Source organism: Cyrtonyx montezumae, unplaced genomic scaffold, assembly GCF_038088225.1.
Source record: "Cyrtonyx montezumae isolate F1298 unplaced genomic scaffold, pur_monq_1.0 scaffold_10, whole genome shotgun sequence".
NCBI classification, from domain to species: domain Eukaryota; kingdom Metazoa; phylum Chordata; class Aves; order Galliformes; family Odontophoridae; genus Cyrtonyx; species Cyrtonyx montezumae.
Window position 1 is genome coordinate 35,571,562 of NW_027071826.1, and position 14,821 is coordinate 35,586,382.

Sequence of the window (14,821 nt, forward strand, 5' to 3'; positions counted from 1 at the left end):
AGCCTATACAGGTGTGAGAATGTTCTTTTAGAATTACTCCTTTTCTGGCCATCTTGGAGTCCCACTCCTGCTCAGTGCTGGCATGCTGATACCAATTGGTGGCACCCTGGGCTGGTGGCATGTCTGTTTATACAGGCTGATAGTGATAGGATGAGGGGAAATGGTTTTAAATGAAGTCAGGGGAAAATTAGGTTAGATGTTAGGAGGAAGTTTTCACTCTGAGGGTGGTGGTGCACTGGAACAGGTTGCCCAGAGAGGCTGTGGATGCCCCATCCCTGGAGGCATTCAAGGCCAGGCTGGATGTGGCTTTGGGCAGCCTGCTCTAGTGGTTGGCAGCCCTGCCTACGGCAGGGGGGTTACAGCAGGGGGGTTGAAACTCAACGATCTTTGAGGTCCTTTTCAACCCAGGCCATTCTATATATTCAGTGCATGATTTGTGATATGCTATTCTTGTCCTTAGTGAATAACGATTGCAAAAATAATCTGATGATCTCCAGAGAAAGCAAGCTCAGTGTTAGTAACTGACAGAAAATGCCAACCATGACAGCTCGATGAGGAAACCTGAGGGCTGCTGTGCGTGTTCTCTGCATGGATGAATGGAGCAGGATGGGCAATGCACACCTCCGCTCAGATGAGCTGTGTCACAGCATCACAGCTTGCTTTGGGATTAATGGATAATCACAGAAAGCAATGTGAGGATTTCAGTGTACGTGAAGGTTGGTACTGGGGCTTCTGGCACAGAAATGCGCCCTTGTCAAGTATAGGAAAAACAAAAAGTCGTTAAGGTTTATGGCATTTACTTGGTGATTTCTGGTAACTCCCCAGATCCTGGCCCCAACGTCGAGGCCCTGCGCAGACCTGTGGCAGTGCTGCTGATCGCCGTCAGGACAAGAAGGACGTTTTTCTCACCCGTGTCCTTTGCTGTAAACCAGGCCTTTGTGGCGCCCGAGGGAAGCGGGTAAGGACTACTTTCGATGAGTGCCATTGCTTCTTTTTGGTAATGGCCGCAGCTCTCAGAAGAGCGCTGTGTGGTGCAGAGGCGCCGCGCAGGACCGGGCGACGTCGGTCAGGTTGGCGTATGCGTTCCGAAGCCGGTTGTGGCGGCGGTAACGGTGGGTTTTTATAGGTCGTTCTGATAGTCGCGGGGTGCCAGCACTGCGGTTCAGCAGAACAGCCCGCAGATCGGGTCTTCGCGGCGCTCGGCGAGCCCTGCAAAGCGCTATGGCCGCCGCTGCCCCCCCGCTCCCCGCCCCGGTTATGAAACCTCGGGGGAGGGGCCGCCCGCCGTCGTCGGCGGCACCGGGGAGCGGAGGCCGGGGGAGCGCAGGTGAGAGCGGGGCGGCCCTTCCCGCCGGGCCGGGGGAGGCATGGCGGTGCGGGGACGGGAACTTGAGTTGTGTTGACTCGCGACTCTTTAAGTGCTGTGCGCCGGCGAGCTCCGGGGGGGGTGGTGCTGCCCGTCGGCCTCGGGGAGGAGAGCCGGGCAGGCCCCGCCGCGCTCGGCGGCTCCGGGGCGTGAGCTGCCGCCCGCGAGCGCGTCCAGGGCTCTAAGCAGGGGCCCGACCCGCGTATCGGGCGGTGATCGGGAGCGAAAGCGGCCGTTGGCTAGGAAGTGTCGTCTGAACGCGTGGTGGGAAATCAGTCAGCCCTGACCGGATTTCTAACAGCTCAGATGTCTTCCTTAGCAGAATCTGAAGGGCTTGCTGTGAGCCACCAGAGAAACAGTTGGGCACTATGTGGTTGCACGGATGTACGTTATGCAGATCTGTGGGTTTTAGGCTGAAACGCTCTGTAGAAGCACATCTGTGAAAACATACTCCAGTGTTTTAGGATGCATTCGTTTTTGTACAGGAACAAAGAAGAGTTTATTGAACCTGTTCTTTCTCCAGCAGAGCGCAACAAAAAGCTACTGTCAGCCCTATACAGTCACTGCCTCCAGGCCGCTGGGCTGTGCTTCACTCCAGTTTTACTCTGTCTTCTGTGTATGGCAGTTTTACCTTCCGTGCTTTGTTTGCTTTTAGTGGTCAGACAGAATGGCTCCAGTGAACCAGCCCAAGGACAAGAAGCTTGAAAATGCACATGAGCATTGGTCAGAAGATGCAAAATCAGCTGGGAAAAGGAAACTGGACTACGAAGGACTTGAGAATGAGCCTCTAGCAAAGAAATTGTTTGTGAGGAAAGCATCCAAAGCCCAAGAGAAAATCGGTAACATTTCCTCAGGTCCTTACTCCTAGCTAAATTTAGCCTAAATCACAAGCATTAACTAGCTGAAGAGAGAGGATGCCAGGAAGCATGCTCAGACATGAGTTATCAGATAGGGCTGTATATTGGAGGGAAAACATGGACTGCACTGGGGTAGTGCATCCTCCAGTGATCTGTCTAGTTGCACTGTCTGTGTACATGAGTCTCGCTTTTGAGACTCTGCCCCTTGGTAGAAGCCTGCTCACTGTTAATGCTGTCACTGCCCACTGGAGAGTGGTTAAGTTCCATGGAATTCCTGAATTAGCAGACATCTGCTTTACTGTAGGACAGACCAACTTTGGTCATACATTGTTCTTTCTCCCATGCAGTCATTAAAGCAAGGTTGGTGTCCTACAGTATACAGTCTAAACTGGTATTTCCACCTAATCTTTGCATATTCTAACTTTTTCTAATGTAAGAAGGTATACTAAGTACTTTCTACCTCAATGTTGAGATTATACTGGGCGGAATTTCCACTAATCACTTCTCATGTTCATTTTTTTTTGCTCTGGTTTGTACCTTAAAATGTCTTAAACTTTTTATTATAAGTGAGAGAGATGATTAGGTTTGAGGATGGTAGGAAAATCTTTGCAGTAACAAAAAAGTTGTTCAGACTTCAGTTACCGTAAGGACCGTTTTAGTCTTTCCACAGATACGACATTTAATTCTGTGTTTTGTTTAGGAGATTGCTAGAGGTAGTGCCTTGTGTGGGGATATTGTATGCACCGGGTATAGTTTCTAAGGATCCAGAAATCACTGAAGTGGCTTTCAGTTTTCCGATACAGGAATTCTGCCAGTTTGTACTTTTCTGTTTTCTGGAGTATAACTCCAAACTTGGAGTGGGGCAAATTACTCCATTTGAAAAGATTCTGTATATAATTGTGGATAGTTGAAGCATCTTCTGTAGTTAACCTAGATATGTGGTTTTCAATTATAACTTCATAATCTAATTCTCACATTTAGTGTGCGTCTGCTCTTCCCATAAGATTTGGAGGTGGTTGTATATGGCTAGTACTTTGGGAAAATTAGACCAATCATATTTTTCCATTTAGACTTGTCTTAAAGAGACAAAGACTTTTGCATTTGAGCTTTTCCATTTTGTGTCCATGTTTTGACTTTTATGTATGTTGGAAAAAATGTATTTTTTTCCTTTTTTAGGAGAGGTCTGGTTTCCTGCAATTGAAATCTGTTTTAAAAGTGTTTCTTACAGCAGGTGCTAAACAGGCCTACAATCCATTCTTAATAACTTATCCTTTGAAACAAAACTGAATCTGAGAAAAAAATATCTCCCCTTCTGTCACCTTTGAAGAAGGAAATGTGAGTGTTAATTCTTCTGTGGGGAAAAAGAAAGAGTTTAGAATATCAATCCTTCTATTCCCATTTCAGCAGGTGTGTGACAAGTGTTGGCTCCATGTTGGCATGTGAATGTAGAGATTTGGTCTTGCACCTCTGCATTTCTCAGCTCAGGAGTTGTGTTAAAGAAAGATTTTGTTCAGGTTCTAGGTGCAGAGAATGATACCTATGGTGTTGATCTTCTGTTTCTTCATTAGTATCTGTAAGTTAAAGTAGCTTATTTTTCCTTAGGAAGGGCATCTTTCCCATTTGACACAGACCTGCTGGAGTGTTACAGGCTATTTCCATGGGGTTGATTAGATCACAGACACGGGACTGGACAAATCTTGTTTTTATGTAAAGGTCCCTGAAGATGAAACCTTGGAACATGGACAAAATGTAGAAGCATGTTGTACTCTCAGCAAAAACCACCCTGAACAGAAAGGTTTTCACGCAGTGTGGCGTCAGCAAGTCTATTATCAAAAACAGAACTCACAGTGCTCTAGACAGACTGTATGAGCTACAGCACAAGCAGATAGAAAATTCTAATTCACAAGCAGGCATTTCAGGAACTGCATGGGATGTCATATTGCTATGCTTTGGGAGTTTTCAGGTGTAACCTTTCTGACTGATCTTCCACTGCGCACAGAGGCTCACTCCCTTCCACCATGTATTTCCAGGTTGTTGGAGCTTTGGATAGATTTATTATATTCTGAGTATGAGCCATTCAGGTTCTATACTGTCCCAGAGATGTACCACATGAAACTTTGCCTTCATCCTTTTGTTGTCCTTCTAATAAATCTTTGAGGAGGAAAAGTAAGGTTTAATGTGCAGAGGCACACTCACAGCTCTGGTGGCCTGTGGGAAGCACTGGACTCCATAGGCTACAGAGGCTGCCTGCAACTTAGACATGTAAGAATTGTTTGAGTCTTTTCTCTTGTGGCTGAAGCTTGTCATGAATTTAACAAAAAATACAGATGTTTTCCCATGTTTAGTGGATGAACATGATGGGCATTGGGCACTGGCTTTCAGTAACTTTTACTCATTTTCCTCTCTGTCAGGTTGGTATAGAGGTGGGACTGTGATGAGAAACACCAGAGCCCTTTTCCATCAGCCGAAGTGGCAGTGCAGCATTGTTCATTATGTCTACCAGAACATGCTGGGAGGCTCCATCCGGGCACAGCTCAGGCAGGTGAGGAGTTCCTCTTTCATGACATGTTAAACATCTCATCTCCGTACAAAAATAAATACATAAAAAAAATAAATAAAATCCTAAACACAAGCAAGGAGACTTTAAAGAGGCTTCATGTTCACATATAGTTTGTCTCCAGATCTGGCATACCCTTGTGTTTCTTAGTCCTGTAAAATGCCAGTACTAGGATGTCTTTCCGTTTCAGTTGAGATGGCCTTGTTGCAGCATTTTATCTTCTATTCATTCTGTACTTCCTTGACTAATATTTAAACTTACTCTGCCATTTACACTATTACACGGTGCTGTCTATGTGTGCTGATGCAACTGTTATGTCATTACTATTTTTGCATCTACTCTCTACTTTGCTAATCGTGTATAATTTAATGTTGATTTCTCTTATTCACAGACAAATTTCATCAAGCCTGTAATCTTTTCCTAATTTTCGGAGTCATGCTCCTTTCATTTGGAAGTTAACTTTTTCTGTAATATCCACAGTGGGAAGCACCTAGGCTAGCTTTATCTTTCAGATGATTTGTCTAAGTATTGAAATGATAAAGAAATCACCAGCATCATCCAAGCAGTACCTATTCCTCAGCTGAATAACAATACGGTTGTGTTGTGGTTTTTCATTCTGTATTGCTCTTGTTCACTCTTATCACTCTTATACTGTATTATTGAGCTACAAGCAGTTTGGATGGAAGGTTATATTATTGTATCTCTAGGTGATTTTAGGATGCACAGTGCAGGCATCGGTTCCTTTTTCTGATGGGTGATATGTTCTCCTCCATTGTGTCAGCTCCTACTATCAACGCAAGCTGGGGCACAAAAGGATACAACACAGCTCTGCTGAAAAGGATTTGGGGTACTGGTGGATGGCAAGCCAGGCATGAGCCTGCAGTGTGCCCTTGCAGCCCAGAAAGCCAACTGTATCCTGGTCTGCATCAAAAGAAGTGTGGTCAACAGATGGAGGGAGGTGATCCTGCCCCTCTGCTCTGTGTTGATGAGACACATCTTACCTGGAGTACTGCATCCAGATGTGGAGTTCTCAGCTCAGGAGATATGTGGAGCTGTCAAAACAGAACCAGAAGAGGGCTGCAAAAATGATCCAAGGGATGGAGCACCTTCCCTGCATGGACAGGCTGAGAGAGCTGGGGCTGTTCAGCATGGAGAAGAGAGGGTTCTGCGGAGGTCTGAGAGCAGACTTTCAGTGTCTGAAGGGGGGCTGTAAGAAAGAAGGGGACAGACTTTTTAGTAGGGCTGTTGTGATAGTACAAGGGAAAATGATTTCAAACTAAAAGGGGAGGTTAAGATTGGATATGAAGGAGAAGTTCTTCACAGTAATGTTGGTAAGGGACTGAAGCGGGTTGCCTGGGGAGGTGGTGGATGCCCTGTCCCTCAAGTCACTCAGGATCAGGCTGGATGGAGCTCTGAGCACCCTGATATAGCTGTGTGTTCATAGCAGGGGAATTGGACTAAATGACCTTTTAGTCTTCCTTCCAACTCAAATGATTCAGTGATTCTCCCTTGTTTAATATTAGTTATCTTACTGTTTTCACTCAACCTAAGATGCTTAGCACCCTGCATTTGAAGTGTGTTATCTCTCACATTATTGTTTTCTGAGTGCTATAGCTGATGAGGTTTGTGTGGTCTCAGGCTGTTTGCCTGGGGAACAACACGTTCACTTAATTGCACAGAGAGATTTAGCATTTTGTGTCAAAGTACTAACCTGGTGGTGATTAGGAATTGTTAGCACTCGAATGCAGAGATATTCAGGGATCCCTACAAGAGTTATAATTCTCTTTTATCTTTGTAACAGTGCCTACAGCTGCCCTTTCTGCGTTCCCTGACCTCATACCGCCTTTTTCGAACAGCAAGTCCCTTTGACAGGAGAGTGACCTGCCTGGAGTGGCATCCTACACACCCCAGTACTGTAGCTGTTGGTTCCAAAGGTGGAGACATAATTCTTTGGGACTATGAAGTACTGACTAAAACCTGCTTCATAAAAGGGGTAAGTCTCTAGGTGTATAGAATGGGTAGGAGTGGAAAACTGAAGCACGACCAAATGGCTCATGCTGTGAGATATGCATAGAGGTCTTGGGCTGCAGAGTAGCCCCAAACTGATGTGGAGATTGAGGAGTAGTGTAAGGATTGAAATGTACAAGCAAGTCATTCCTTAGTTCCAGACAATTCTAGTGCTGAGGAGAACAGAGGTGTATTGATTAAATTCATAATGGAACAGTACTTGGTGTGTGTTCAGTGAGAAAATAATTCAGCAATTGGCAAAATAATAATTCTTAAGGGATGCCAAAAGCAAGTAGGCAGAGTGAGTCTGTCATAGGTCTTGATCTTTCTCTGGTTATCTTTTATTCTGTGTCAGATGAAGAAGAAACATCTTTGAGTGGAGAGAAATGAAGTCATTTCATCTGAACTGAAAAGCTAAGCTAGAATGAGTGGTATACATAGCTGGCATGCCCGTTGTTACTGTATTCAGTCATTGTCATTCCTACAGGGACTTGAAGAGATCCTTAACTTCTGTCCCTTTCTAAATTGACATAGGTATATGCTGGGAGGAGGTCTATCCTCCAAGAATTCCAGAGTCATCTTTCTCTTCTTATTAATACTGTGGTGCCAGCCAGCCAAGGAATACATTGCTTGGGGATTGGAGGAGTTGCAGTTTTATTCTGTGGAAGGGTGGCTGCCCAGACAGCTGCCATGTGGGAAGGCATGGTTGTCTTTGCCTCCTGGAGTGCTGTAACGTGTTTCACTGTTGCTGTTAAGAACATAGCAGTGAATGCAGATTTAGAGAATGCTCTTTTCCTCCTTCCCCATCACTCAGTGGATTTTTCTCTTGTTCATCCCCTTCCTTGTAGATGGGAGCTGGAGGGGCCATCACAGGAATGAAGTTTAACCCTTTTAACCCTAGTCAGCTGTACACTTCATCAGTTGCCGGCAGTACCACCCTGCAGGATTTTAATGGCAATACTTCCCGGGTCTTCACCATCACCGAGAACTGGGAGTAAGAAATACAGCAATGTTTTGGGCTTCTGTGTCCTGCTGGCAGGAGCACTATAGAGAAAGAGAGAGAAAGGGAGATGCTTGACTCTGATATATGGGAGCTGGGCTGCTTCTTCTCCGTGTACATCTCCTGTATCCTCTAAACTTCAGTGATGTTCTCTGTATTCCAGAAAGACTCAGTTTCTTTATTTTTCTCTGAAATGGGGTGGTGGGTAGGAGAGAGCTTTTCTTCATTAAGGGGAGGGTTGTAGATGCTTGCTTGCTTACTACCTGTTACACAAGGGAATGTGGGGTGTGCCGTTGGGTTTCTTCAGTGGTAAGTTCCATAACTGCTCTGGAGACCTTCTAACCTCTTGACTTGGTAACAGTGCTGCTCACTGCCAGATGGATTTTACGGAGCAGTCTGGTTCTCCCAGTACTTTCCTGTAAGCACCACTGACTTTAACTGGTGCATGTCATAAGGATCCTTCTGATTCATTCCACCTAACTTTTGATGCTTATATAAAATGCCAGAATTAAGAGTCGATGGAATGAGGAGATGAATCTCTAGAGGCAGTTCTGTCTGTCTGTGCATAGACTCACCCACTCTGTCTATTCTGTGGACTCATGAAGAAGTCTGAGCTCTTCAGTTAGTTAATTGTGTTCAGTGTTGAAAGTTAAGTGAGGATAAATTGGATTAGCCTCCTCTTTACATTTCTCCACGTAACTGTTTCTGGTAGCAGCTTTCATGATTGGTTTCCAAACTGGCTGTTACAGCTGCAGTCTTGTCTTAAGGCAGAAGGTGGCCCTTAGTGGTGCTGAGATGAGTAGCTAGGTGAACAAGGTGGCATAGTCCTTGCTCCAGAAAAGATCCTGGGACAGGATCTTGTATCCCACTGGAATGCCCATCATAGTAATGCCTAGATACGCCATCCTTCTTCCACTGCTGTGAGGACAGATAAGCTGGGCCTTTCTTGTTTTCACTGGCCTCTTAACAGCTAATATTTACAGTGCATCTTTATTAAATAGCTGCTCTATGAGCAGCAGTGACACTTGAGTACCAGAGTCTGGGGACTCCCAGTCAGCATCCTTGTTTTCTGTAGGGTTTCCACGTTTCCTTAGAAGACAGACTGGGAGAAAACAGCTCTGGCATAAGATTTTTGTGCCTTGTAGTTAGCAGTAGGATTTCTCCTAGCACTGCTCTTGTTCTTCTGAGGATTCCCTGAGTTAGACCAGATAAAGTACTGGAAGTAGTTTGCGGTTAACTGGTAAATGAAGACTCTGTAAGAAGGCTTAGTGCAGGGTTGTATTGAGATTTTATGTGGTTTCTGCTTGGAATAGTGTTGTATTTTTCTTATTATCTCCTAAGCTGGTCTGAGTGAGGTGGTTCACTGCACGTTTGTTCACCCAGTTCAGAGAAAGCAGTGCTGTTAATGAGGCTTGCAGCCGAAAGTGATAAAAGATATAGGCCGAGCCTACAGGTACAGAATGTATGTGCTTAGGTTGGAAACAGATCAGAAAGTTCCTGTGGGTGTCCCTTGTCAGAAAGCTGTGCATCGTACCTAGAGAATCCTGCAGCGTGTTCCAGGAGGTAGATTGCATTTTTCCGCTCTAACTTTGATACCTTTTGGCTTTGTGTGTATTCCAGAAAGGGCCAGGAGATTCTCTTGGAGACATCAAGTTCAGTCCTTACGAGGCAGTGAAGCTTTATGTGGCATCAGGGGATGGCACCCTAAGTCTGCAGGACCTTGAGGGCAGAGCGGTGCAGGTGATATCCCGTGCCCCGGACTGTGGCCATGAGAACCATAATGTTTGGTGAGAAGGGAGCAGAGCAAGGTTGAATCTCTGCTCTGTAATGCTGTGTTAAAGCTGTGGCCCTGGTCATGGTACTGTGTACTTCTTTGTAAGTTTTAGGAGATTGTTGATATGAAATGGTCCTGTGAGAAAGCTCACAGGTAGGCTCCTGGGTCCCTTTCCAGCATTGCAGGGTGGCTGTCAAGCAAGGCAGCCACAGTGCATTTGTCTTTTGCAGTAGCTGAGTACACTGCATTCACCTTCTGGTATTGCTTTCTGGTGACGCCATCTCCCTTCTTGTAGATACTGTCAGTGCTTCACTCTATAATGTATGAGGTGAAAGAACAGAGTAACTTTCTTCTCATCATTGTGATCAGTATTTTTATGCACAGCAGCTCAGGCAGGATAGGAATTCCAAACAACATTCCTGCAGAATCTGAATTTCATCTTTCTGTATTTACCTTGCTGCCCTGTGAAGAGTTCAGGCTCACCATGCTGATCTCTTCCATCTTGAATTCAAGAATAATTTAGCTCTGCAAGTAAAGCTTTCCCAACGTGTTCCCTAAGGAACACAGCTTTACTCTCGCTGGGCCTACCCTCCCAGCAGAGCTGTGGTTAAGAAGTACATCTTTTGTCAGATAAACCTCTATTCATATTTGTTTCCAGGAGGATGAAGTTGAGATAGTTTAGAAATGGAATTTTCTAGTCTTCCGGAACTCTTGTCTTTTCTTTCCTGTTATTTCCCTGTTTTGTGGAAAACCTTATTTTAAGGCCATTTCTAAATGTTTGCCAGTGTCACTTGGGTGTGTCCATGTGGAGTTTCTGAGTGGCTTTTCAGCCTCTTTCATATTCCACTGTCCCAACATGCCACGCTCCATCTATTGAACACTTCATAGGTGCCATAGGAATTACTTCATATTAAGTCACCAAACACAAGCATTGCTGATAAGCTGCCCCCCTTCCTGCTCTTCAGGGTCATACCATTAGATCAGAGAGAAGATGACAGTTGTAAGCTGTTGCATTCCCCTTTGTCAGAGACAGGGATAAGGTGTGAACTAGAGCTCCGCTGCCTTCGTCTGCCTGTGGGAGGTAGTGCTGATTTTTGTCTCTTTCCCTCTAGCTGCTGGTACTGCAGTGTTGATGTTTCTGCAAGCTGCCGTGCTGTGGTGACAGGTGATAATTTGGGCAACGTGGTCCTGCTCAGCACTTCCGGTGAGGAGGTTAGTATGGCTCTACAGTGTCTTGTTGGGGGGAATCTTCATGGCTTGTGTACTTTCCTACGTGACAGGGGCCTGGGAAAGAGAAGCACCTTGCTGCTCAGAAGATGAGTCTGGCATTGTTTGGGTGGTGAGATTTTTCTGCTTCTGCCAGCTGCACTGGTGATCACAAGAGTAACAATTCTGACAGTGTGTGATGTGCTTCCTTGTGTACCCTTCCTTGAGGGTATTTTGATTCTGGGCAGAGTAATTACAGGGCAACCTGTAATACATACATAAACACCCTCTGCCAGCAGCCTTCACACTTTCAAAAACGTAGTGGGAGTCATTTGGTAGATGCTGCTTTGATAGATACCCTTCCATGACACAACAGCAATTCAGCAAATGTTGGGATAGTAATTGCACTACTACTGTTAGGCATGAGAGGGCAGGCACAGCCAGACTGTAGTGCAGGAGCATATTAGACAATAGACTTGCAGTTTGCCCTGCTTAGAAGAACCTGCTGTCCTGGCAGACTGGAGTTATAGTTTCTCCTGCTTGCAAGGGTCACATCTGTGAGAATTTGCTGCCCAGTGTGCTGTGGCCGGAGGCAGGTGTGTAAATCAGTGAGCAGAGTTATAAGTACTCCATATGAGTTGTGCTTATTCCAGGCTAGTTTTTACTTTTTTTTTTTCTTCTGAAAGAATGTGACAAAAGTCTTCTCTGCACTTGGAAGGTACCCATTAGCATAGAGATAACGGGCCAGCTTTGCTTATTCATTAGAAATAATCTTTTGATGTCCCATATAAATGTATCTGTAGTCAGTTTATGTCTACTTGTTCTTGATAATTGAAACATTTTGCTTCCTTTATGTTTTAATTTTCTAGAAGCCAATTATATCCTCTGTCATCTTTCATTTTTAATAAGATAAGAAAACAAATTTTTTCTGATCTTTACCAAAGCAGTCCCTTCCTTCTTGTTGTTATGTTGGTAGCTCATTTCTGTATCTGTTCCAGTTGCTTTAGTCTTTCTGTAGGTGGAAGACTGGCACTGCATGAAGTATTCCAGATGAGGTCTTGCTTTGCACCATGGTACTAATACTTCCCTTGGTGAACTATGGATTTCATTTTTCTTTCCTGTAATAAATTGATGGATTAAAGATTCTCTCAGTATTAAATAGTTCCAAGGTCACTTTTCTCCATTCTTGCTCCCAGTAGGTAAACTCTTAGCATATTGTAGTTGGTTTTCTTCTATTCTGTAAATGCGTGACCTCTTTACTCTGCACTAGTAGTTTATTATCTATTTCTTTACTCTAGTCCTGACTTTTTTTCCTTTGTGATTTTCTGTTTGCTGCAGATTTGGAAGTTGAAATTGCACAAAAAGAAAGTGACTCACGTGGAGTTTAACTCTCGATGTGAGTGGTTGTTGGCCACAGCATCTGTGGATCAGACAGTTAAAATCTGGGACCTCAGAAACATTAAAGACAAAGCAAATTTTCTTCATGTACTTCCTCATGACAAACCTGTCAATGCAGGTGAGTTCCCGAGATAAGGATTTTGTTGCATGTATGTCTGCTGAGTCTCCTATCCATGTATTTTCCTCGCTTTCTTTTTTCATCTGAGTCTGTATCCAAATTATTTTGGGTTCTGCTATGCTTCTATTTTGCAAAAGCATGAGTTGGTATTCTCATTTTGGAGCAAGCTCAATACAATCAGATGCAACTGTTGAACCAATTGTTCAAGTCTCGTGTAATTTTTAAATTTGAACATGGAACATTACTTAAGAGTGCTTTGAGAGAAGATGGATTTAACTATAAATATGGCTAACTTTTATTTTTTTAACCTTCTGAGTAAATTCTTCTTAATTGCTGTTAGTAGTATTCGTGGTAGAAGCATACTTAAAAGTTTTGTTCTGTTTATGATAGGCTGCTTAGAGCGCAGTACTTCCTGAGGTATTGCCTTTCAGGTTTAACAGGGTGTCTGGATTCATGGCAGTTGAAACAGACCTGAACAGGGCTGCCTCAGAGGTTTCCCCCTGCCCAGCCACATGGTGCAGTCAGTTCTTGTTCTGGCTTTTTTGTTCAGAGGCTGTGTATGGTAAGACAGGTTAGGGATTGAATCTGAGAAAAGCAGATCTGAATGTATTGGGACAGTCCCCTTGATAAAAGCAGGGTATAGGAGTTAAGGCTCTGTACCTTGTTTGTGCTTCTATCAGTTTATATTGATCTGTGTCGTGTCTCTTTTGTCATCTTCATGGCTCCTGTACTTTCCTACACTTGTGACTTTCTGTCTGAATGAATGCATTCCTTTCTTTGCAGTGTCTGTTGACATGACTCTAAAATGGGAATAGTAATTCTTCCTATGTAACCCAGTGCAGTAGGTTTCAGCTTATTGTTTGGAAGAGCTTTGAGTTTGCTTGAGACAGGTGAAGCCTTGTCTCTTGGCCCGCATGGCCACGTTCATATCCTCAGTAAAGAGAGCTGATGGTTTTCCAGGGAAATATGACTTCTGTGTTTCACATCAGTTACTGAATTGTGATCTTTTGCTTATTGTCCCCCTCTCTAGCTTACTTCAGCCCAACGGATGGTGCCAAGCTGCTGAGCACGGACCAGCGCAATGAAATCAGGGTTTACTCATGTTCAGACTGGACCAGGCCACAGCATCTGATCCCACACCCACATCGACAGTTCCAGCACCTCACACCTATTAAGGCAGGTTAAGCCAGTATAGTCTGTATCGCTCCTGGTGCCAGCAGCAGGCTTTAAAACAAATGGTCTGATTTCTGGTCAGGATATAACACTGGTGGGTAGATGTTCATACTTCTACAACTCTTGCAGAGCACTCTTCTAGGATGCTTCTGTTGCTATGGGTGTGATGCCCAGGCTGCTGCTCACACTGCTGGGTGTCTGCTGTGCATCAGCATCACCTCTGCCCTTCTCTCTAACTCTCCATTGCTCTGTTCTATGACTAGGCAACATGGCATCCTCGCTACGATCTCATTGTAGTGGGTCGCTATCCGGACCCGAAGTTCCCAGGGTACACAGTGAATGAGCTGCGAACTGTTGATATATTTGATGGAAACACTGGGGAGATGGTTTGTCAGCTCTACGATCCAAATGCATCTGGTATAATCTCGGTGAGTTGGGCACTGCAGCTGAAAGTACTTCTGAGTATTGAAATGCAGCCAAGAGAGAGTTTTAGGGATTAGAACAATAGGAATGTCCGCTTCACTTGTGACAGACTCATGCTCTCATGGGGTTATGACTGCTGGCTAAAGCTGCTGACTCAAGCAGGGCTGTTCTATGGTCATCTGTGGGTTTCCTGTGATGCTCTCTAGGGAACATTCTGCTTTCCAGATTGTTGCCATTATGTAAACAGTAGTGCTTTTATGCCTCTGTTATATAACCAGTGATGCTCTTACAGACGTTTTTTATTTCTATTTTCAGCTGAATAAATTTAACCCTATGGGAGATACACTGGCCTCTGGAATGGGTAAGTAAAAAGAACCTGGAACATGAAGCACCCAGAGAAGGGTTGGCTTGTTTCTCAAGGCTAAACAAATTTGCGAGTATGGGTTTCCTAAATCCCATTCACTAGTAGTCTTCTACAGTTTCCTACATCTGTAAAGGAAATCAAGATGATCTTAGCATTCTTCCACTTTGGCAGTTTGCAAAACAGCATGTTTCCGAGGGTCAGAAAGCCTTCCCTGAGCCAGAAGGTGCTGCCATCTGCTGGCCGTAAAATTTTTCCAGAAAATAGGATGGGGAGAAAAAAGGCCTTTTCTGGCTAGGCTGCAGCCCTTTCCCTTTGTGTGACTCATTTTCCAGGCTTCGGAGAAAAGATTACTCGTTTTCTCCTAGGCTGTATGAGGTTATGGGAGCTGACTGTAGGTTTATGTTTTATAGTTGTGACAGATGAGACCAGGAATTACTTGATTACATTTCTTAATTAGAGCAAAATTCTGTGGGCCACCTAGAGATTGTCTGCAATACATATATTTGTATCATCTATACCTTACAAATGTCTTAGAACAGACAAAACATTCTGAATTTCTGGCATCTAAGTAGCATGGC

The 14,821-nt window shown here is 44.4% G+C and overlaps 1 protein-coding gene across 1 annotated transcript in view; it reads left to right on the top strand.

The window, feature by feature from the left end:
* Nucleotides 1–14,821, top strand: part of DDB2 (damage specific DNA binding protein 2) — a 43,069-nt gene that overhangs the window by 27,397 nt on the left and 851 nt on the right. Inside the window, 11 exon segments of the mRNA XM_065754919.1 lie at nucleotides 826–903; nucleotides 906–958; nucleotides 2,022–2,205; nucleotides 4,635–4,765; nucleotides 6,582–6,773; nucleotides 9,408–9,574; nucleotides 10,674–10,773; nucleotides 12,106–12,283; nucleotides 13,314–13,459; nucleotides 13,720–13,884; nucleotides 14,195–14,240. Of these exon segments, the coding sequence (XP_065610991.1) occupies nucleotides 826–903; nucleotides 906–958; nucleotides 2,022–2,205; nucleotides 4,635–4,765; nucleotides 6,582–6,773; nucleotides 9,408–9,574; nucleotides 10,674–10,773; nucleotides 12,106–12,283; nucleotides 13,314–13,459; nucleotides 13,720–13,884; nucleotides 14,195–14,240 (1,440 nt within the window).